The 22807-nt window shown below is 51.8% G+C and overlaps 2 protein-coding genes across 5 annotated transcripts in view; both read left to right on the forward strand.

The window, feature by feature from the left end:
- The first annotated feature begins 1432 nt into the window (after window positions 1-1432).
- On the forward strand, window positions 1433-4465 carry SFTPC (surfactant protein C). Of its 2 annotated transcripts, XM_084768237.1 has the most exons (6): window positions 1434-1590; window positions 2697-2855; window positions 3154-3276; window positions 3502-3612; window positions 3912-4062; window positions 4316-4465. In XM_084768237.1, exons 1-5 carry the CDS (start codon window positions 1522-1524, stop codon window positions 4050-4052), a joined length of 603 nt encoding a protein of 200 aa, XP_084624363.1. In that variant the 5' UTR covers window positions 1434-1521; the 3' UTR covers window positions 4053-4062; window positions 4316-4465. The 2 variants fall into 2 exon arrangements, with proteins under 2 accessions (XP_084624364.1, XP_084624363.1); XM_084768238.1 differs by lacking the exon at window positions 3502-3612 and having other exon boundaries at window positions 1433-1590.
- Window positions 4466-4595: 130 nt separating this feature from the next.
- The window catches only part of BMP1 (bone morphogenetic protein 1), a 47607-nt gene continuing 29395 nt past the window's right edge, over window positions 4596-22807 (forward strand). For 2 of the 3 annotated variants that reach the window (XM_084768234.1, XM_084768236.1), the window contains exons 1-8: window positions 4596-5580; window positions 14058-14171; window positions 17281-17445; window positions 17621-17738; window positions 18041-18219; window positions 18610-18715; window positions 20971-21095; window positions 21672-21787. In XM_084768234.1, coding sequence (XP_084624360.1) covers window positions 5400-5580; window positions 14058-14171; window positions 17281-17445; window positions 17621-17738; window positions 18041-18219; window positions 18610-18715; window positions 20971-21095; window positions 21672-21787 — 1104 coding nt within the window. In that variant the 5' untranslated portion in view covers window positions 4596-5399. Of the gene's footprint in view, window positions 5581-14057; window positions 14172-17280; window positions 17446-17620; window positions 17739-18003; window positions 18220-18609; window positions 18716-20970; window positions 21096-21671; window positions 21788-22807 lie in introns of those variants that run through there. The other variant, XM_084768235.1, reaches the window with a different exon arrangement.

A 22807-nucleotide genomic window follows, 5' to 3' on the forward strand; every position in this document is an offset into this window, starting at 1 on the left:
TGGAGGGACAGGGCCCGGGATATCAGCCCACAAGGAGTCCTGGAAACAATCTGGGAGACAATAAGGGGCAGCTGTGTAGGAGAACAGGGTGTCAGGTCAACACAGGAAAATACTGGGATCTGGCTTATGCATTCTTTAAAGTTCAGATGCGCAAGGATTTTTGGAGACCAGCTGGCTGACAGCTACACGGGAATTGGAGGGGCGGGAGAGATGGCTCAGTGGTTAAGAGCACTGGCTGCTCTTTCCAGAGGATCCAGGTTTGATATCCAACACCAACATGGATGCTCACTCACAACTGTCTATAACTCCAGTTCCAGGGGATCTGATGTCCTTTTCTGGCCTCCAAGGGTACCAGGCATTCAGGGGGTGCACGGACAAGCAGGAAAAACACTCACACACATAAAATAAAAATAAATAAAAGGGAATTGGAGGAGTTTATCCAACCCCAAGTTGAAAGGGTACAGGCAATCCTAAGTCAGTGGTAGGTGTGACTTAGTACCCCCAAAGCCCAGAAGAGGCTTTGGGGAAAGAGAAGGCAAGGAGAGGGGAGAAAGAGGAGAAGGAAAGTGGATGGGATGTGGTTGAAGCACATTGGGTTCATTTAGAAGTTACAAAAAAAAAAAAAAAGAGTACAGAAGGCTAGATAGGACAGTAGAAGTGTGGACCACACTCAGTGCGAGGTCACCTTGGCTTTCGTGTCAGGGGCTACTGATGTGGCTCAGGGGTAGAGGGCTTCCCAAGCGTGCTCATGACCCTGAGTTTGATCTTCAGCACTAGAAGGCATGGATAAGCCATCAGAGCCTTCAACATACAGACAAGCCCAGAGTAGAGAATGCAAAAGCACTCATCACCCAGGAGTAAGAGTTTCCCATCGGTGGGGACAGAGTTTCCAGAATTAGGGAAAAATGACTGGAGCAAATCTGTGGTTAGGGACAGCACGCGTGGGAGGACGTTAGGTAAAGAGGAATCTGACCCTGTGTAGGAAACCACATTAATGGACACCCCCCTCCACCCCCAGCTGCTGTCCTGGGCCCTGTCCCTCCACTAGACAGCCCCCCCCCCGCCACCCCCCCCACCCCATCAGTAAACACCACTTTCTTAGTGCCTGAGCCTGGGAGATAATCTTTTGGAAGGGGAAGGCTAGAGCCTCGGCTGCTGCCTGCTGCCGGAACAATTTGGCCTGTCAGAAGAAGAGAAGCCACAGGGTTGCAGGGCAGGTGCCAGCAAGAGAGGCAGGCTTGCCAGGAAGACACCCACGGTGAGAAGAGCAGGTGGCCCGAGGGGGAGTTTGCTCACCTCACCCAGGTTTGCTCTTGTTAGGAACAAGAGGATTCATGTGCCTAGGCCAAGGGCCCTTGGGGGCTCTTGCAGCTGGCTTATCAGAGTCTAAGCTCTAAGAAGCCAGGAACAAACAAGCTTCAAAGCTGAGGACTTGGCTGGCAGGCAGGAGACTCAGGTCCTTCACCTCTGTCCACTCTCCCCCTAATGGTATATATATAAGACACTGGTCACACCAGAGAGATGAGGAGAGGAGAGAGAGCCTACAAAATGGACGTGGGTAGCAAAGAGGTCTTGATGGAGAGCCCACCGGTGAGTGAGTATGTGTATGTGTGTGTGTGCGTGTGTACGTACATACGTACGCGTACTAGATTTGCCCACTCCATCCTCCATAGGCTTTTTTTCTCCTTCTAGACTCATATACCCTACTAGCTTAGAGTTAGGCTGTTAGGATAGAAAGACCAAGATCATTGAGTCCCTTATAGAGACAAGTATGACAGCCATGAATTCGTATATAAAGGGGTTGAGAGCTACCATAGGGGTCAGTAGAAAGGTCTGTGATAGAGCCACCAAGTAATTGGGAAGTTCCAGGAAGTATCACAGAGAAAATGACATGTGGGCTGGGATGTATAGATCACTGGGTAGAATGCCTTGCAAGTGCAGGGACCTGGGTTCAGTAACACATAAACCCGGCATGGGTATGCACACCGTTTGGAAGTGTAACCAAGATAATCATTCAGGGTCATTCTTAGATATATAAGGAGCTGAAAGGCAGCCTGAGTCATAGATATCATCCGAGAGAGAGAGAGAGAGAGAGAGAGAGAGAGAGAGAGAGAGAAAGAGAGAAGGAGAGAGAGGAGGATGATGGCTCAGCAGGTAGGGGTGCTTGCCACCAAATGTGATGGCCTGAGTTTAATCCCGGGAACTCACATGATGGAGGGAGAGGAGCTGCTTTTGAATTACACACAGACATACACGCACAGGCACACATGTGTGTGCGTGCACCTACATACTAAATAAGTAAATGTGAAAAAATTTGAAGATGACACATGGATTGGACTGGGAAGGAAGAAAAAGGAATCTATATAAAGGCATGGAGTTGGTGCTGCTTGGATCCTTTGAGGGTACAAAGACTTTAGCTATGTCTGGGGTGCCAGGAATCTTGGGGAAACAGAAGGTGAGATCGGTGACTGGCTCTCTTGGACTGTTCTAAATCTAGACTTCACGTTTAACGTTCGAAGTATCTATGGCGTTGTTAGAGTCCAGCAACCTTCCCCAAAGCCTTCTCTGCTCTCCCCAGTCCTTCTTTGCTTATTCATAGCCCAACCGGGTAGTAGAGGGTGTCCAGTTTGTACAGGGAGAGGAAGGGATGTCCTCTCAACTGCCTGCTTGTCTCTCCACTTTCCTCCCTTTCTCAGGACTACTCGGCAGGCCCCAGGAGCCAGTTCCGTATCCCCTGCTGCCCCGTGCATCTCAAACGCCTTCTCATCGTGGTGGTGGTGGTGGTCCTCGTTGTCGTGGTGATCGTAGGGGCCCTGCTCATGGGCCTTCACATGAGTCAGAAACACACCGAGATGGTGAGCAGGCAAATAGTGGCTACAAGGCATGTCGCAGAGAGGCTTGGGTGAGATGGGCAGATGGGCGGACAAACAAGAGCATAGCTTGGGTGACACAAGCAGAAGCGGGGTAGCAGCCCAGCATAGATGTTTTCCCTCAGACCCTGGCCTATAGTATGATAACTACCAGTCACTCCAACACCTGTTATGTTTAGCCTTTCCAGGCTCTCAGGAAAGAGGGCTCTGGGTAGAAATGGGTACTAAAAGGCTGAAAGAAGAAAGAGGAATGCCAGGCAGCACCCTAACACCCTTTCCCCAGGTCCTTGAGATGAGCATAGGAGCACCGGAAACTCAGAAACGTCTAGCCTTGAGTGAACACGGGGACACCATCGCTACCTTCTCCATTGGTTCCACTGGCACTGTCCTGTATGACTACCAGCGGGTGCGTATGCCTGAGGGACCAACATGACTTTACTGGAACTGTCCAGTTGTACCACTTCTTCCCAGAAGTCTCTTCCCGTTCTGTGCCTGGCCACTTCCCCTCAGATGCTTGAATCACTGACTCAAACATGTGTATCCCATGGCCAATCTTCAGGGAGTTGGCTGAGGATAAGGGTTAGGGAGTGAGTGAGGCCTTCCTGAATGACCTCCGGGGTTCCATGCTTAGCTCCTGACTGCCTACAAGCCGGCTCCGGGAACCTGCTGCTACATCTTGAGGATGACTCCAGAGAACATCCCTAGCCTTGAGGCTTTCACTAGAAAATTCCAGAACTTCCAGGTGGGTGTGTGAGCAAAGGACATGAGTTGTCTCCCTCCAAGGGCTGGGGAGAGGTGGTACTGATTCTCTTGGGCCAGATGTGTTCTCCTCTCTACACTCACATGAATCAGTCACGCCTTCCCTACCAGCTCTCAGCTGGCCTTGGCTAAGTTCAGACACCATGTATGGGCTTCTGTTTCCAGCCCAGCCCGTCCATATTGGTGAGGAAACTGAGTCTTGAGAATTGCCTGACCAGCTAGCTAAGTGTCCCATCAAGAACTGAAGGTGAGATTGAACATAGGCGCTTTTTTTCCCCCCAGGCCAATCCCTCCGCACCCACTTCCAAGCTAGACCAGGAGGAAGGGCATGATTCTGGTCCCGAGTCTTCTGGGCGAGACCTGGCTTTCCTGGGCCTTGCTGTGAGCACCTTGTGTGGAGAGCTACCAGTGTACTATATCTAGGACCCCTCAGGTGAGCAACAGTACCTTCCAGGGTGCCTGGGCTACACTGGGAAAGCTTGGGCTGCCTGCTTAGTCCGGGGGTGGGGGGGACCTACTTGGGTTCTCTTGACGTCAGTGGTCTGGGGAGCTCGGAGGATGGAAGGCTCACAGACACAGCCCACATGGGAATCAAGCAGGTGACTCCTCTGTCCCCCTTCTTCACCTGATAAACATCATTTATTTATTTATTTATTTATTTATTTATTTATTTATTTATTTCACAGGGTGGGTGGAAACCGCACCGGAACAGGAAAGACCCGCCCCAAAAGGGTCTTTGGCAGACAATCAGGAAGCTGCTTCTGCCCATACCCGACAGGACAGGGTGGAAGCCCATCGGAGTAGAAGAGAGTTGTCTTCTACCACAAAAGAATAAAGTGGCCTGATTGAAAAAAAAAAAAAAGAGTGGTACTTTTTTCCTTCCACATTTTCTCAGTTCTGCTCCTCCGGGGAGGGAGAGGGTTTGGGGAGTTGGGGTGCTTTGCCACATCCTCCCCGTCTAAGAGTGATGGGGATTTTGTCCTACTCTAGGAAGTGGAGAAGGGGCAAAAGTCGAGGATAGGGGACAGGACAGGACCTGGGTGCCATACACGGGTGTTAGGCGCCCTCCAGCGGTGTGCCCGCAGGGAAGGACAGCGCCAGAGACAGCAAAGAGACGGCTAGACAGACAGCGAGAAGCTGGAGAGCAGAGGTCTGACACAGACAGACTTTGGAGTCTGAGACAGACAGACTTGGGAGTCTCAGGCTGAGAGAAAGATCGCTGGTCCAGGGACTAAAAGACAGGAACCGACCTGACAGAGTGCCCGGTGCCCGGTGCCCGGTGCCCGGTGTCCGCTCCGCGCAGGACAGCGGCCACTAGGGGGCCCCTCGCGGAGCGGTGCCTCCGGGCATCCCGGGCCCGCGCCCCCTCCCCGGCCCCGGCCCCAGGCAGCGGATCCCGCTCCGGGGCGGGCGGCGCTCCTCTCGCCCTCCCCGCCCGGCTGGCGCGCTTCCCGGCCCGGCCGAGCACGGTCCCGGCCCTGAGGGGGGCCGTGCTGGGCGAAAACCCGCCCTCCAGCGAGCTCATTTCCCTAAAAGGGGGGTGGGGAGTGGGAGGGCGGCGAGAAAAGAAAGGGAGCGACCGAGCCGAGGGCTAGGGGGACGCCGGAGCCCAGGGCCAGAGCAAGCCCGGCCGAGCGGGGGGCGGGAGACAGGAAACCGGACGGGAAGAGGTGGCCGCGGTGGGAGAGCGCCTCCCCTTCGTCTCCAGCGTTCCCTTCCCTGTCGCCCCGCTCCCGCGTCCGGGCGCGACCGCCACAGCCGCCCGCCAGCATGCCCGGCGTGGCCCGCCCGCCGTTGCCGCTGCCGCTGCCGCTGCTGTCGCTGCCGCTGCTACTGCTGCTGCTGTTGCTCCCGCGCGCCGGCCGGCCTCTGGACTTGGCCGACTACACCTACGACCTGGGCGAAGAGGACGCCCCGGAGCTCCTCAACTACAAAGACCCCTGCAAGGCGGGTGAGCGACCCCCGACTTCCCCAGGGGCGCACGGAAGCCGGGCGTGGGCAGTCTAGGATCGAGGCTGCCGGCCGGGCAGGGGTTGGGGTTGGGGGAGGACAGTCCAGTGTGGGAAGCTGGGAGCTGCTTGGTTGGCAATGCAGTGGGGGAACAAAAGACCGAGGGAGAAAGGGAGGGGGAAGTTTGGGGGACTTTTAGGACTGAAGTTTTGCTGCTGTTTGTGGAAACTGCTGCGGCTGCCGCTTGCCTTCCCAGAGGATTCCTGGGGAAATCTCCCTAGGTCCCAGTGAATCCCGCTGGCAAGGAGGCTTTTTCTCCACCGCGAAACTTCACTGGCCAAACTGAGTGAGTGAGTGAGTGTGTGTGTGTGTGTGTGTGTGTGTGTGTGTGTGTGTGTGTGTGTGTGTGTGTCCATTCCTTCTCTCCTATCCCTCCTGCTCTGTGGAATACTGGTGCTTGCCTGCTTGTCTGTTTGCCACAATGCTGCACATCTGTCTGGTTTGATGCCCAGAAGGCCTGCAGCTCCAAAGGAGTAGACTTCCCGTCTACTGAGCCCAGTGGTGGAAAGGGAAAGTTTTCCAGGGTGTTCCATGGATACTCCTTTGTGGACAATCCTATGAATCTAGCCAGCTGCTGCAGCTCTTGGGGCACTCAAGAGACAGCTGTCAAAGTCAGAGAAATCAACCCGGGAGAGTACTTACCTGTGCCCTTGTATGCCAGGAGAGCTCTGCCAGAGCCAGGCTGGGATAGCAAATGAACCGCACAAAAGAGAATTCAGATATTCTACATCAACCCTCTCAACCGACAGACACCTGAGGCTGATTAGTCAAGGTCTTGGGGCTTCTACAGTGTGTGTGTGTGTGTGTGTGTGTGTGTGTGTGTGTGTGTGTGTGATTTTTGTTCATGAGGACCCTCCTGCTGTGGTCCCCTTGGAGTGACCAGATGACCAGGCACTCAGGTCACTGGCCTAATTGATGTTCCTGAGCAGGCTACCTAGATTGCAGACAAGATTGCACAACTTTTCCTCAACTTCCTGCTTCTGACTTTCAGCCTGTGTGTGGAAAAGCTAGAGCCAGGGATTGGGACACAGGGAAGTAGACACAAAGATTTGGGATAGGCAGCTATAGTCCTGACCACAATGGGGTTTAATCAGGGACTTTCCTTGCTCCATCGACCCCTGGGTAGAATAGGGTCCATTCTAATGTGATCAGGATAAGCCAAACCCTTTCAGCCTTTCCTCTTCCATGGCTGATGGGCTGTGGGCAAATCAGGACATTACAAGTCTCCATCTGGTTGTGTGTGGTGGGAGGGCGGGAGGAAAGATGAGCAAGGCATGAACCCTGAAGGACTCATTAACCACCAGGAGAGCTGAGCAGAGTCTCTGAACTTCAGTTTTCTCGTTAGTAAAATGGGACTGACAGTACATCGCTTCATAGAGCTAAATCACTTCATAGGGCTAAGTCTGAAAACATGTATAAATCATTTCTTACCAGCATACAGTACGCACTAAATAAATGCTTACCCCCTATGCTCTGTGCCTCCGGCTCTTGAATAATTTCTTCTGAGAGGGTACAGACTTGGATTTTTTAAAAAAGCCAACACCTCCTCGACCCTGTTCAGTGTCTCTTATCCCTTTAAGTGATGTACATTTCCTGATATGTCTCATGGCTGGGTTTGATGTTGTGGGAGATGCAGAGACTTGCCAGACAGATCTCTGTCCTCAAAGAGATCACGTTCTAAGCAAGAAGGACCCAAGAGTACACTAACATTACACAGCACAAGCCGGGAAGAATAGGGGTCCCTCATCACCCCTTTATTCCTGGGGATGGGGAAGGCAGAGCAAGGTGACCACAGGGGCTCTGGGAAGGTTTGCAGAGTGGAAGCTTTGTGGAGGAAGTGGCACAGGAACACAAACTCAAAGAACGAATAGGAAGCTTCGCTCATGTCGAAAATGGGAGTGATTTTTTGGGAATAGCAAGAGGCTCAGGGCTCCATCTCTCCAGTCTCAGATTTCATGCTAGGGTGGGGCCTGGCTGAGCTGGAGCCTTCAAACAAGAGCTCTGGAGAAAGTTCTCTACCAGGGTGAAGTGAGGCTGATGGGGAGCTCGGCCAGGCCTGAGGTGGCTAAGAGCTTCAGTGTCAGATCAGGCCTTCTTGTTGGGTGTGACTGATGCCTAGGCCCTGTGGCCCACTCCAGAGGAAACTGGGCTAGCGTGTGCACACACGTCTCCTGAGCCTAATCCACTGTCCCTGCCAGGCTCCAGGCCCACCAACCCTCTTCTTTGTGCTTCTTCCTGCCTGGTTTGCTTCTTGGCCCCTCCATAGCCTTGGCCACCAGATGCTAGGGCTGCCTGCAGCAGGTGCCTGCCTCTGCTTCCTTTGGCTGGTGCACACACATCCCTTTTTTTTCCTCCTCTGCTACTTCTTCTTCATCTTCCTGCTGCTTCTTCCCCCACAGGGGACTAGCAACGAAAGCCCTTTGATTCTCCCAGCTTATTTTAAACGCAGCCAGGCCTCACCATTCAAAACTACCTCTTTAGTTACTGTTTGAGCTAGATTGATTTATTTACTTCTGTAGATGGGGGGGGGGTCTCCCCAGATTGGCCTTGAACTCATCATTCTCTCTGCTCTTTGCCTCCCACGTGCTAAGATTACAGGGGTGAGCCACCACATCCAGTTAGGGCTGCTGCTAAAAAGTAAGGGCAGAAATTAAGACCCTTGATGTCCTGGGGGAAGGTCCTGAACTTCTGGGCCAGCAGGAAAACTGGACTACTGGTGTGCCTGATCTGACACTGAAGCTTGGCCTTGTCAGACTAGGCTCTCTTAGCCACCAAGCCCACTCTCAGGTTCTGTACTGGAGGCTCTGTTTTCTTCTGCTGAATGCTGGGCCATGGATGAGGATTTCAGAGATTCCCAGCGTAGCGTCTTGACATTGGCACATAGGGCCTCCCACTTAGACCTCAGCTGGTAGCCAGTGTGTCTGCAGAGTGAGACATGGACAGCACTCACGGCTCTTTCTTACCACTCTCACCCAGGGACCTTGGGGCCCAGGTGTGGAGTCCAGAGGAAGCACACGATCTTATCTCTCACCAGACCACATTCCCTCTTCCAGACACCCTGAGTGAGTCACCCCTCTCTCCTAAGACCCTGTTTTCTGCCTGAGTCACCCTCACTTTTAGGTGTCCCAATGGTGAGGGTAAAACACACACCTCTATGGGCCCTAGTGGAGGGGGACCAGTTAGATGCCTCAGGAAAAAAAGGGATCATTCTTTTGGCTTGAGATAGGATCTCACTGTGGAGCCATGGCTGACCTGGAACTTGCTTTGTAGACCATGCTGGCCTGGAACTCACAGAGATATACCTGCCTTTGCCTCCTGAGGGCTGGGATTAAATCATGCACCACCGTGGCTGCCAGGAAGAAGGGACTCTTAGGAATCCTGTTTCTCCAGTGATTTGGGAAAACATTGGTGGTGGAGGTGGTTTTGGTGGTGGTGGTGGTGGTGGTGGTGTGAAGGAGGCTATCTCCTGAATAGGTATATGGAGGCTCAGTTGGTCTCTCTTCCTCCCTACACATGTGCACACCTGTCCATTCCTAGGATCCCTTTTCCTTTGAGGAGTGTGGGCTGTGAAATGCAATGGACTACTTTTGTTTTCTTTTTCTTACATGTAAGAACACACTGGAAGTTGTGCAGGGAATTGGTTGTGTATATTTGTATATGTGCCTTGCCTTCATAGTAGGTCAGTTCACCTATAGATGTTGGGCCTTTGTTTGAGCACGGGCACAAATGTGCACCGGTGTACATGGACGTGAGAATAAGGCCATTTGCATAGTCTAGGGCCATAAATACTTCCTCCCATGGCTACAAGTCTGCATTCATTGAGGGAGAGATACAAGCCTGCCCTGCATACATGGCCTTGGAGCACACACCAACCAGGCTCCACTCAGGAGGTGAGACCTGGCCATGCCAAGAGGAAGGGACTTTGGAGTCCAGAAGCTGACTCAGGGGACAAAGATTGTTCTGTAGGTCCACATACACATTGATGCGACTCTGTGATCTTTCCCATCCAACACTGGGCCTGGCTACAGATCACCCTCAAGTGCTTCCTGGCTGTTTTACAGCCAGGAAGCAAAACAAAAACTTTTGATCCTGTGTTGAAAACAGCTGCTACTTTGACCCTGACCTTGACCCCAGGGCTTCCTTTGGTCCAGGAAAGCATCCTGAAACTCTCTTGCATCTAGATTGTCCAGCTTCCTAAGGTTAGGATCCCAGATGCACCAGCTGTCAGCCCCACTCCTGGCCATAGGCTCGCCTCCCACCCCACCCTGCCCCCATTCTGTTCCCATGCATTCTTCAGCCATGACATCTCCACCACAGGGCATCCAGCTGAGCTCTGTAGCTAGCCCTGTTCCTTCTACTTGCCCTGCCCTGGCCCCACACTGCCTGGACTCCCGGCCAACATGGTGCTGTAGTCTCTGTCCATAGATTCCTTCAGATAGAGAGTATAGTGCAAGGGACCCACTATGTCTAGGGAAGGTTTGGGCCTCCAGGGTCAGTGAGGTGAGCACAGCGAGCTGGATGTTTAGCAGTTGCTTTCTGTGCTCTCGGCTTGGTGCTAGATGCTTCGTTAGGCACATCCTTGTTTCTCAAAGTAATCTTAGGGCATGCACTCTATCATGTGCCTTCTTTTAGATGGGAGAAAGCAGAGGTTTCAAAGAGTTTACAGGATTGTCAGCTAGTGGGAGCCAAACCCCGGATTCAAAGACCAGTCTCTGCTTCCATCCCCATGGGTACAACTGCCTTCTGGAAGGTATAAACTTGGTCTGTAAGGTGTACAGACCTTTTTATTATCTACTAAGAAATACAGTGTAATAACTATTTAGCATTTGCATTGTGTTAAGTATTATAAGTCATCTAGAAATGATTGGAAGTATATAGGAATGGTGAGGGTACTTGGTAGAATGCTCGCCTAGCATGCATAGACCTCTGAGTTTGAGCAGGTAGGGTGTGGCTGATGTCTGTAGCCCTCGAATTTGGGAAGTACAGACAGGAGGATCAGAATTTCAAGATCATCTTTGGCTGCATAGGGAGTTTGAAGGTAGATTGGGCGACCCAAGACTCTATCTAAAAAAGAAAAAAGAAAAAGAAAACTAGAAAACATAGGAGGGTATGTGTAGGTTCTATGCAAACACGATGCGTTGTTGTTGGTGGTGGGTTTTTGTTTTTGAGACAAGGTTTCTCTGTATAGCCTTGGATGTCCTGGACTCCCTTTGTAGACCAGGCTGGCCTGGAATGCACAGAGATCCGCCTGCCTCTGCCACCCCAAATGCCACCATGCCTGGCTCACCATGCTATTTTATATATAGGCTTGAGCATGTCAAGGTTTTAGTGTCTGTAGGGGTCCTGGAATCGAAAGCACAGGGAGACTGAGGGACAGCGTTGTATGCTGATGCTCATGGGTGTGGGTGTAGAAGCCTGGAGGTGCCACGTGCGTGTGCAGAAGTACAAAGTGTACAGCCGTATGACATGCGCCTGTGAGAATGGCATGTAGGAACCTACCCTCTCCTCCTGGAGTCTCTCCTGTCTCACCTGCACCCACCTTTGTACACAACTGAGAAACATCTGTCACTGTAACCTCAGTTAATAAGCCTGGGTCATGCAGAGTGTCGTCTTGAGAGAAGCTTCCCAAGCACCAGAGGAGACTCTTGACTAGTTACAGGCTGGTGACCTTGGATATACCCCAGGGTCCTGATCTCTGAGGAGTCAAGGAAGGGAGCTGGCATCTGGCTTCCAGGTTATCTCTCTAAATGTTTGTAGTGAGACACTCCTAGGGGTATCATATGGCTTACTGAGCATGCCGTGGGTGGGCCAGGATTAAATGGACTCATTAGTGAGCAGACACTGTGTGAACTGGAAAGCGCTGGGCAAATTTCAACAGACATTTACATAAGGTGTCATTATTGCTACTATTACTGGCCTAATGAGTTCAGAGCTTGCCACTGGCTTGTGTGTGTTGGAGCTTGTATCTGTGTTTGTTTGTTTGGTTTTTTTTTTTTTTTTTTTTTAGAACTCTGGACTGTGTGTGTATTTTTCTGTGGATGTGTGTGTCTGAGTGAGTGTCTATTTTTGTATATACCTATTTGCAATATGGGTTCCCAAGAGGGAACTTGAGTCAATTGACTTGAGTCAATCTACTGGACTAGGAATGGTTAAGGCTGAGTATAAATCAATCCTTCCAAAGCTTAGGATAGTCTAACTTAAGTCAGTTTCCTTCTGGGCCTCAGTCTCCTAGATTGTTCAATGAAAGACTGGCTTGATGCTTGTTAGGGTTACCCCCACATTCGAGTGATCTGTGTCTGGGTAAGTGTGTGTCTCTGGGCATGCATTTGCAGACCAGAAGAAAACTGACACGACATCTCATTCATTCCTTCAGCGTGTTCTTTTTACCCCACATCCAGTGCTGGGTACTGCTTGCATGTGCAGGGGTGTAGTCTCTGACCTCAATGGCTCTGCCCAGACGGCATGGGTTTGGATGTCACCATATGCCCATAGGGACCATTAGCCATCTGTGTTGACTAAGCGTGTGATAGAGTGGATGTATGTGTATCCACCCAGTGGGGCCAACTGTGGAGGAGGAACCCGTGTGTAAGGCCTCAAGGTTAAAACAATTTGTGTAGTGCTGACTCTGCGGGATGAGAAGCAGATGTCACCACCGCTGCAGGGATGCTCCCATGCCTCCACCTCCAGCTTGGCCTCCTGCCTCCCCTAGCCCAGCCCAGCCCAGTGTGAAGCTCCTATCTGGGCTCCTTCCAGAGCGGGCAGTGTTATGCCTCGGCTTCCTCTTACTCTAGACATTTCAGAAAAAAGATAGGGGCTCCTCAGCCCATCTTTCTAGAAGCTTTTTTTTTTCTCAGGCTCAGAAATGAAGGGGACGGTGTCCTACCACTGGGCCTTTCCCCTCCAGAGGGAGGACTCAGAAACTTAGGGTTTGTTTGACAACTGTTACACCTTTCCCTGTGAGCTGGGAACCTCCTTGGCCTCCCAGATTTGTGTACCCATGCCAAGTCTTGTTAGACCAGGTAAGTATACTAGACATCTTACGATACTCCATATCCCCAATTTGCTTGAAATGGCATTTACTATGTGATACCACATACTCAGCACAGGCTCACAGAGAGACTTTCCGACACTGTAACAAAACACCTGAGAGGACTGGCTTAGAGAAAAGGTTTATTTTGGCTCCCGGTTCCTGGGTTTCCAGTCCAAGATAGTGGAAGACATGGTAGTGGAGCCTCTTACAGCTAGTAGATTGTGGTGGGAACATTTGGCAGAGCAAAATGGCTCATCTAGTCAGCCAGGAGGCAAAGATAGGATGAGGGGGCTGGAGAGATGGCTCAGAGAGTAAGAGCATTATGTGCTCTTCCAAAGGTCCTGAGTTCAATTCCCAGCAACCACATGGTGGCTCAGAACCATCTATAATGTGATCTGTTGCCTTCTTCTGGCCTTCAGGTGTATGTGCAGACAGAAATTGTATACATGATAAATAAATAAAACAAAAAAAAAGATAGGATGAGGAAAGGGCCAGATCTCATGATGATCCCCTTTAAGGGTGCACACACACGCACCCGTGCATAGCTACACACACACACACACACACACACACACACACACACACACACACACCAACATAAGTACCTCTAAGGGTCCACTTCCTAAGAATGCACAGAACCTCTCAGGAGCGCCACCTTGGGGACGAAGCCACATGTGCTCTTAGACGCTAGAAGCACCTTTGCTTCCAAGTGTCTCACAGATCACTTGTCTCTCGGAGGACCTCGCTGAGTCAGTATTTGTGTGAACTTTGTATTGTAAAGGTTAGCTCCATAGGGCTAGAAATGTCTTCTGCCTTGCTAGTTTCTGACTTAATGACTGGCCCATAGTAGGTAATAATTAGCAGTTGCTAAGGACGATGGGAAGGGTGACACAACTGCGTCGTGTGTGTGTGTGTGTGTGTGTGTGTGTGTGTGTGTGTGTGTGTGTATGAGAGGACAGCTTGCAGGAGTTTGTCCTCTCCTTCCTCAGGTCATTGGGTTTAAAGGCAGACACTTCTATTCGGTGAGCCATTTCACTATCTAAGAGACAGGCTAGGTCTGGCTATGCTTCTTTGGCTAACCTCCAAACCCCAGACCCACATGGTCCTTCAGCCTCAGCTGCCTGAATAGCTGTGGCTATACGCATGTGTTATCACACTTCACTCTTGCTGGCACTTGAAGTAAGCATCAAGTATAATCTCTAGAGAGACTCTGGAGGCTGACCTGCCATCCTCCTCCTCCAGCAGCCAGCAGCCAGCAGCCAGCGTTCGAGGATCAGCATGGCTGTAAGCGTAGGGCTGTGTACCCACTGGCTCAGGGTTAAGTGGAGTGAGTGCAGCCCAGGGTAAGAGGATTAACTCAGCCTCTGGCCACTTCTTTTCTTCTCCAGCTGCTTTCCTTGGGGACATTGCCCTGGATGAAGAGGACTTGAGGGCTTTCCGGGTGCAGCAGGCTACAGCCCTCAGACGGCAAACAGCCCGGAGGTCATCCATCAAAGCTGCAGGTACACTGGGACAGGCTGCCTTTCTGTGTCTCAGAAATGTGTTTCAGATTTGGGAATCAAGCTCCCCCTCCCCCATTTTCAGCTAGGCTCCTCCCAGGACAGAGGCCATAAACTTGAACCCATCACAGGGCCTTGTCTTCCTCTGGGATAGCTTTATCTCCCCCCACCCCCGGAAGAGAAATAAACCTTGACATCCATGGGAGCCAAAAGGCAGTATTTTTCAAGCATACAGCTTACAAAGTACTTTGAAAAGTATTATCCTACTTGGCTGTCTCCAACCACCTCCAAGAGTGTCTTAGTTAGGGCTTCTATTGCTGTGATAAAACACCATGAGGCAAAGCAACTTGGGGAGGAAAGGGTTTACCTCAGCTTAGGTCAGACTCCATCACTGAGGGAACGTAGGGCCGGAACTCACGGCAGGAACCTGGAGGCAGGAACCGAAGCAGAGGCCATGGAGGAATGCTGCTTACTGTCTTGCTCCTCCTGACTTGCTCAGCTTTCTTATTTATATATCCCAAGACTGTTTGCCCAGGGGTGGCACCTCCCACAGTAAGCGGTCCCTCCCATATCAATCATTAATCAAGACGACACTAGACAGAGTTGCCTACAAGCCAATCTTACTGAGAGATTTTGTCAGTTAAGAATTCTTCTTCCGGGGCCGGGCATGGTGGGTGCACACCTTTAATCCCAGCACTCAGGAGGCAGAGGCAGGTGGACCACTGTGAGTTCAAGGCCAGCCTGGTCTACAAAGTTAGTCCAGGACAGCCAAGGCTACACAGAGAAACTCCATCTCGAAAAACCAAGCCAAACCAAACCAAACCAAAACAAAAAAAAAACAAAAAAAAAAAGAATTCTTCCAGGGCCAGGAGTGGTGGGCGCACGCCATTCATCCAAACACTCCGGAGGCAGAGGCAGGCGGATTGCTGTGAGCTCAAGGCCAGCCTGGTCTACTGGCCTATAAAGAGAGGTTCAGGACAGCCAGAGCTATTAGGCAGGGCTGGAGCTAGACTCCAAACCTTTGTCTTCCAATCCATGATGCTGTGCCCATATCACAATCCCTCTGCATATGAGTTTCTATGCGTTCTCCGGAGCCATCCTCAGAGGCCTCTTCAGCGCCCCCTCCCAAACTGTCACCAAGACTCAACCGGCCACCTTTGCTTTCTTCGTTCTTGTGTTCTGTGTGTACAGCTTAGTATCTTTCCATGCCACACAGAAAGGAGTTGTTCACATGTCCCTAAGCTGACCTCAAAGCTCTTTGTTTCCTAGTTTCCCAAGTAACTACCAACCTATGAGGCATTGGTGGTGGGGAAAGAGAGTGCCTGGATTGGCTCTTCCCAGCCCTCTTACTGCTACGCTGAGGGGCAGTCTTATCAGCAGGATGGCCCTGGACCCTGGTTCAGAAAGCCGGTATAGAGCTCTCCCATTGCCCAAGTAATAGATTCCCACCGAGGGGTCAGTTCTGGGCACACTTGGGTGTGCCGGGCCATCTTCCTTGTCCTGCAGGAAGGATGATCCTGGGTGTAGGCAATGTAGGGGTTTTAAGTCAACTACGGTTGACATCAAAGGGCATTCTGGTGTCTCAATGACAAGAGACGTTTACAGGAGCTGCGTGCGTGGAGGCTGGTGGGAATAGCACAAGGGGAAAGTCTTACCAGGGCGCTATTGCCATCAGGCGATTTGGGGTTAAACTTTGACCTTAGCCTCCTTTTCCTTCAGATGCACACAGTGGCACTTGCCCCAGGGCTATAGAGCTGCTGTGTCACGTGGGAACGAGAGCCCAGAAGCCCTGAGAAAGCATGTAGCTCTGTAGTCGTCTCTGGTATCAAGGCTTCTTAGTCAAAAAGGGACATTTTCCAAACCTCAGATCCCTCAGGCCCCCCACAGTTCCTGGGAAATGGCTTAGTTCCCTGCTGTCCTCGGCAGCTCCAGACACTTAGAGCGCAACCTCACAACTGTTACAGAACTTTATAGTTATTTTACATAGTCACCGTGAAGAATGTATTAGCAAAGACTGAGTCACTGCTTGTAGGAGTAACGAAAGCTCCCACCAGCCTTTTTTTTTTTTTTTTTTTTTTTGGTTTTTCAAGACAAGGTTTCTCTGTGTAGCCTGGGCTGTCCTGGACTAACTTTGTAGACCAGGCTGGCCTCGAACTTACAGCGATCCACCTGCCTCTGCCTCCCAAATGCTGGGATTAAAGGTGTGTGCCACCACCGCCCGGCTGCTGCCACCAGCCTTTAGTCACATTTTGGTAAACCGATCCCTATATGACCACATTTTATGTGTGTTTCTCTTAAAGATGCCTTATTTAATATAAAGTTGCTTCATTAGTTAACCAACGCTGTGGTTAGCAGCGTTGACTTCAGCCAGAACAAATTTCGTGAATGTGGGTATTTCTTGGTAAGACTTACCCCAGCTTTTGTTTTGTTTTGGTTTCGTATGTGCGTGTGATAATGGAGATTGAGCCTTAGGCATGCCAGGCAAGCATTTTACCACGGAGGTACAAGCCCAGCTCCATTTTACCTTTTTACTCTGCAATAGGGTCTCCCTAAAGTTGCCCAGGCTGGCTTTAAATTCACTGTAGAACTCATGCTGGCCTTGAAGTCATAATTCTCCTGCCTCAGCTTCTTTAGGAGTTGAATGACAGGTTTGTATCACCAGGCTGGGCTCAGCTTTTTTTTTTTTTTTGCAGGAGGTGGGGGACGACACACATAAGACAACACAGGAGCACTTTGCATAGGAACCATTTTAAACAGCCAAATCAACAATAACAACAACAATAGTACTAAAAAAAAAAAGTGGCACTCGGTTCACCCAAAAACCCCCAATACTTCTTTATAGTGTGAGAGGTGAAACAGGCAGACAGAATTCCTTGTTCAGCCTTGGCTGGGAACGGGCACACATTGGACCACTCAGCTTTGTTTTTCACTGCCCTGTGCAAGTTCATGGGTGACCATGAAAGCCTGACAGTATTGATTTGAGAGGTGCAAATAAAGGTTTAGCAAAGCAGGCGAATTTGCAAATCCAGAATCTACAAATAATGGGTTTCATTACTCCTCTTCCTAGCCAATCAGTTGCTACCACCGACTCTTTCAACTCTTCTGATTCCAGGGAACTCATCTGCCCTGGGTGGTCAGAGCACCAGTGGGCAGCCACAGAGGGAAACCCGGGGCAGGTGGAGGGGCAGGCCTCGGAGCAGGCGGGCAGCGACATCCAGACCAGAGCGAGTGTGGCCTGATGGGGTCATCCCCTTTGTTATTGGAGGGAATTTCACTGGTAAGTGTGCTGCTTTGAGAGAGTCTACACTTGGCCTTGGCCTTGTTTCCTTTGGCCTGCCCTCCCGGCAAGGCAGTGCGCATGCAAATTGCCAGGCACTGTATCGGTGGGTGAAAGTGCCCCCATCCCCCACTCACTTGACCCTATGACAGCCTGGCTTTTTATCCTCTCACAGGCAGCCAGAGGGCGGTCTTCCGGCAGGCCATGAGACACTGGGAGAAGCATACCTGTGTCACCTTCTTAGAGCGCACAGATGAGGACAGCTATATTGTATTCACCTACCGACCCTGCGGGTGAGCAGGGAGGGACCCCTGGGCACTGTTCCCTTGGTGGCATTCCCAAGCCAGGTTCTGTCCTAGGCACTCTTGCTGCCCTCAGCTGGGCCTGCCCATGCCCTCTCCCTGCTATGGGCATCTCCCGTAGACATGGCTCAGACCATAGCATTGAGTGCTCAGGGCCATCTTCACACACCCCCACCCCACCCACCCACCCCCGTCGCACCCCCACAACAAAGCCCCAGCAGCCTGGCCCGGCCCCTGAGTGGATGCACTCCCCCAGCTCGGGACCACCCCCCTGAGCTGGCCCCGCCCTCCAGGTGCTGCTCCTACGTGGGTCGCCGAGGTGGGGGCCCCCAGGCCATCTCCATCGGCAAGAACTGTGACAAGTTTGGCATCGTGGTCCATGAGCTGGGCCATGTCATTGGCTTCTGGCACGAGCACACGCGGCCCGACCGGGACCGCCATGTCTCTATTGTACGGGAGAACATACAGCCAGGTACACACACCCCAGGGTCTGCATCCTATTCTAGGGCTTATGGAGCTGCGTGGGGGGTCTGACTCAGGTCCTGGACATAGGGGTCAGGTTAAGTAGCCAGAAGCCAGCCCCATAGACTTATCTCTTTACCTGCCCTCCCTTCCTTTGCTATTTCTGCACTCTTCCATCATTACTCTGCTTCTCTCTGTCCTTCCTCCTCCTTATTCGTGGTCTCCTGACCCTGCTTCAGCATCTTCTTCAGCCTTTTCTGCTGGGAAGGCCTCCTCTGTAGACGCCCCTTTCCCCTCACTTTCCTTGCGCCTTCAGATAGGGCAGCTCCTCTCAGGTACAGGGAGGACACAGGCCACTCCCCTGACTGCACACCCCCACTTTTCTCACCGGTCTTTGCAGGGCAGGAGTATAACTTCTTGAAGATGGAGGTTCAGGAAGTGGAGTCCTTGGGAGAAACCTATGACTTTGACAGTATCATGCACTATGCCCGGAACACGTTCTCCAGGTGAGAAATGGATGGTCTGGTCCTTGCCCAAGGAAGCCCCGGCTTGCCATCTGAAAGCTGTTCCCTTGCTGACTTCCTCTTCTTTGTTCTGCCCTGCCCCAGAAGGCACCAAAGATAAGGGTATTCTTCAGGGTGCCTGCAGCCCCTAAAAAAGGGGGGGGGCTATGTCTGTCTTACTAGTCTCTCTCATTAGTGCGGAGCTGGCAGGCCAGGTCTATGCCTGTTGCTGTGTGAAGCAAGGGTTTGTGGCCTAGAAGACCGAAAACCTGAGGTCACAGATCCTGCTGTGTGGGGTCTCCAGAGTGTGCCAAGCCAAAGTGGCCAGGTTTGTTCCTCATCTGCCACCAGGGCAGTTTCTTTTCCCAGTGGTGGCCAGAGGGGATTACCTCCTTCTAATTGTCCACCCCGCCGCCCCCCCCCCCCCAAATCCCAGCTTGTTTTTGTTTCACAAAACTAGCAATCGATCCCAGGGCCTTGTGACAGGAGGCAAATACTGTACCCCTAGCTTATATGCCTAGTACTGTTGATTTTTTAAAAATGTATTTATTTTTATTTTATGTGCATTGGTGTGTTACCTGCACATGTGTCTGTCAGATCCCCTGGAACTGGAGTTACAGACAGTTGTGAGCTTGCTATGTGGCTGCTGGGAATGGAACCCTGGTCCTCTGAAAGAGTGCTCTTAACCCCTGAGTCATCTCTCCAGCTGCCCCCCCCCCCGCTAATTTTTATTTTTGGAAGAGGGTCTTTATAAGTTACCCAGACTAGCCTTGAATTCACTATGTAACCCAGGCAGGATTTGAACTTAAAATTCTCTCTCTCCCTCTCTCTCTCTCTCTCTCTCTCTCTCTCTTTTCTTTTTCTCTCTCTTACATCTATTTATTTGCGTGCATATATGCACACACGTGCCAGACGGTACCTTGTGGTGGTCAGAGGACACTTTGCAGGAGTTGCTTCTCTCCTGCCACAATGTGGGCTCTGGGGATCAAACTCTATTTACCGGCTTGGTGCCAAGTGTCTTGACTCTCTGAGCTGTCCTGCTAATCTGCAGAACTTGAACTCTTTTTTGGTTTTTCAAGACAGGGTGTCTCTCTGTAGCCCTGGCTGTCCTGGGCTCTCTTTTTAGACCAGGCTGGCCTCGAACTCACAGAGATCTGACTGCTTCTGCCTCCCTGAGTGCTGGGATTAAAGCCCCTCAAGTAGCAGAGATTACACGCAGGACTGGCTTTGTCTGTTTTGGGACTGGCTAATTTGTACAAAGCTTGGCTTTTGCCCTGGACTGGTCCCCACTGTCAGTTCACAAGATACCTCCTTAACCGGGGCTTGATGTGAGAAGATCCTCCTGCAGAACTGGGGGTGGGGGTGTGATGCCCCACTTTTTCTCACACTCCTCCCTGGATTGGCCTTCCTGCATTTATCTGGTCCCTATCTGGGTGCTGGCCCTTCCCCCCTACATCTCTAAACTCCTCTAGACCCCTTCTTCCTGCTCAGGGCCTGGGAATGGGGGGAGACCGGGAAAAGGGGTGAACTCACCCATCCAGCCCTCCACCCCCACAGGCCCTCCTTCTCTTTCCCATCATACCTACACCCCCTGCTGGGCCCTTCCTAGCCAGATATGAGTCAAGGACCTTGGGTGGGGAGGGAGAACTGCTGTCTCTCTCTCTTTTTTTTTTGTTGTTGTTCTGCTCCTCCCTTATGAAACGACAGAGATTAGCAGGAAGGAATTGGGAAAGAGGGACACTGAGCCCTGAGAGCTGACTGGCTACTACGGGAGCTGCCGTTATGTTACCCTTTGACCCTTGCTCCAGTCACAGCCATGTTAGACGGTAATGAGTTGACCTGGGCAGTCAAGAGAGAAGCTGACCGGGACTGAATCAGCCTTTTGAGGTCTGGAGGTGGAAGGTGGGATGGCGCTGCAGAGATGGCAGATGGAGTTGAAGGCAGTCTGAGCATAAGGGCCTGGGCCCCTGATCTCTCAAAGAATTTCTGGGGCTTCTCCCCCCCACCTCCCCCAGTCCCACCCCTACCCCCACCCCCACCCCCCACCAGTTTCCTGTGGTATAGCTGCCACGGAACAGGGTGGCTGCTGGTCAGTGGGCAGCTTAATGACAGGGTGAGACATCTCCGCCCTTCGTTGACCCGGCTGAGGAATGTCTGGGCCCTGGCGGCCATGCCCTGTGGGTGCAGATGTGCACACCGCCCTTCTTCCCCCATCTTCCAGCAGACTTATGCCCTCGGTCTCCTCATGTCCTCCTCAGGGGCATCTTCCTGGACACCATTGTTCCCAAGTATGAGGTGAACGGGGTGAAGCCTTCCATTGGCCAAAGGACCCGACTCAGCAAGGGGGACATCACGCAGGCCCGGAAGCTCTACAAATGCCCAGGTTGGAACAAGGAAGGGACGGACCACGAGGGATGGAGGGTAGGGTCCAAGGAAGACAGAAGCCAGGGCCCAGAACCCCCTAGAAAGTCACAGCTGTGAGTCTCAGAGAAGGAAGGGAAGAGGGACCATGAGGAAGGACAGTGTTCTGGTAAAGGACCATCTTGGGCCTGGGCTGGTAGATGGTAGGGAGGGCCTAGAAAAATGAGGAGGAGGAGGGGGAGGAGGAGGAAGAGGGGCAGGGAGGGGTGCAACTAGCCTCTCTCTTGGTTAGTGAGGAGGAGGCCAGGCCCACCAAAAGAGTGTGACCTGAACTCTGGAATCCAAGTTGCCTTGACAACAGGGCATCTGTTTACCCTGGCAGCACTAGACCAGAGGAGTAGGATGGCTTATGCATGTATGTAAGGAGGAGGGGTACATCTTAAAGGGACAGAACACCTCTCTTCAGCTGCTTTTGTTTCCCCTAAGGGTTCCAAGGCTCAGGGGTGAGCCAAGGGTGGTGGGGAGGGGTCTGGTGGTGGTGGTGGTGATGGTGGTCTGGCACTTGCAGTCAGCAGCTACTTTTTTTTTGCCTTGACAGCCTGTGGCGAGACCCTCCAAGACAGCACTGGCAACTTCTCCTCCCCTGAGTACCCCAATGGCTACTCTGCCCACATGCACTGTGTATGGCGCATCTCGGTCACACCCGGGGAAAAGGTAACTGGGACTGCCCACCTGTCTGCCTCTCCCTTCCTTCCTCTACTGGGATCCCAGCAATGGGATAGCATCACCCTTCATGGGCTCCAACCCAGGGACTTCCGACACAAGGGTGACTTGCCTGGTCATCTGTATGAACGCATTAAGTATGTGATAAGGAGGGCTCCCACCAGTGCTAGCTGCCTTGCTCTGCTTCCCTCCTCCCCGGCAAGCTGTGCAATCAGTGCTAATCCGAAGATAGTGTTGCTATGTAGCGTTGCCATGCAGTTCTATTGTGATTGTCTAGCTCGTCTCTGCTGCTTTTTTAAAGTGCCCGTCACGTGGCCCCTCTTTTTATATTTTATGGCCACCTGGGTCTTCATCTTACAGAGGAGGAAACTGAGTCACAGGGAGATAGATTAATTAAGTAACTTACCCAGGTCATACAGTAAACAAGGACAGGGGAGGATTCTAGGGCAGGGTTCAGACCCAGCCTTTTCTGAGGTGCCCTGGGTGGCCTTGAGTGAACCACTCAGCCCAGCCCTTGGGGCTCTGCTCTGTATCAGCAGAGCTTGAGTCAGGGTTTCCCAAAGGGCCCTTCTCAAGTCTCCCAAGCTGTGGTCCTGAGAACAGTTAAGAACAAGGCAAATGCCTCCAGCAAGATGCTTCTGGTCCTGGCTGTTCTTCCTGGCAGTTTTGGGACCCTTGGGCCTTTCTCTGCCTGATGCTCATGCAGTTGAGCAGAATAGACACCAAATGCAGGAGAGACCCTAGAGCTTGCCTAGTGCGCTCTCCCACTGCGCGGTTGATCAGCCTTGTTTGAATGCCTGAGGCAACAAGAGCTCCAGACCCCTCTTACTAGTCTGCTCTGTTCTCTCCCCAACTCTTTTTTAAAAAATAATAATTTATTTGTTTATACAGTATTCTGCCTGGGTGTGTGCCTACAGCCAGAGGAGGGCACCAGAGCTCGCTATAGATGGTTGTGAGCCACCATGTGGTTGCTGGGAATTGAACTCAGGACCTTTGGAAGAACAGCCAGTG

The sequence above is a fragment of the Acomys minous genome, assembly GCF_964271855.1.
Source record: "Acomys minous genome assembly, chromosome: 18".
NCBI classification, from domain to species: domain Eukaryota; kingdom Metazoa; phylum Chordata; class Mammalia; order Rodentia; family Muridae; genus Acomys; species Acomys minous.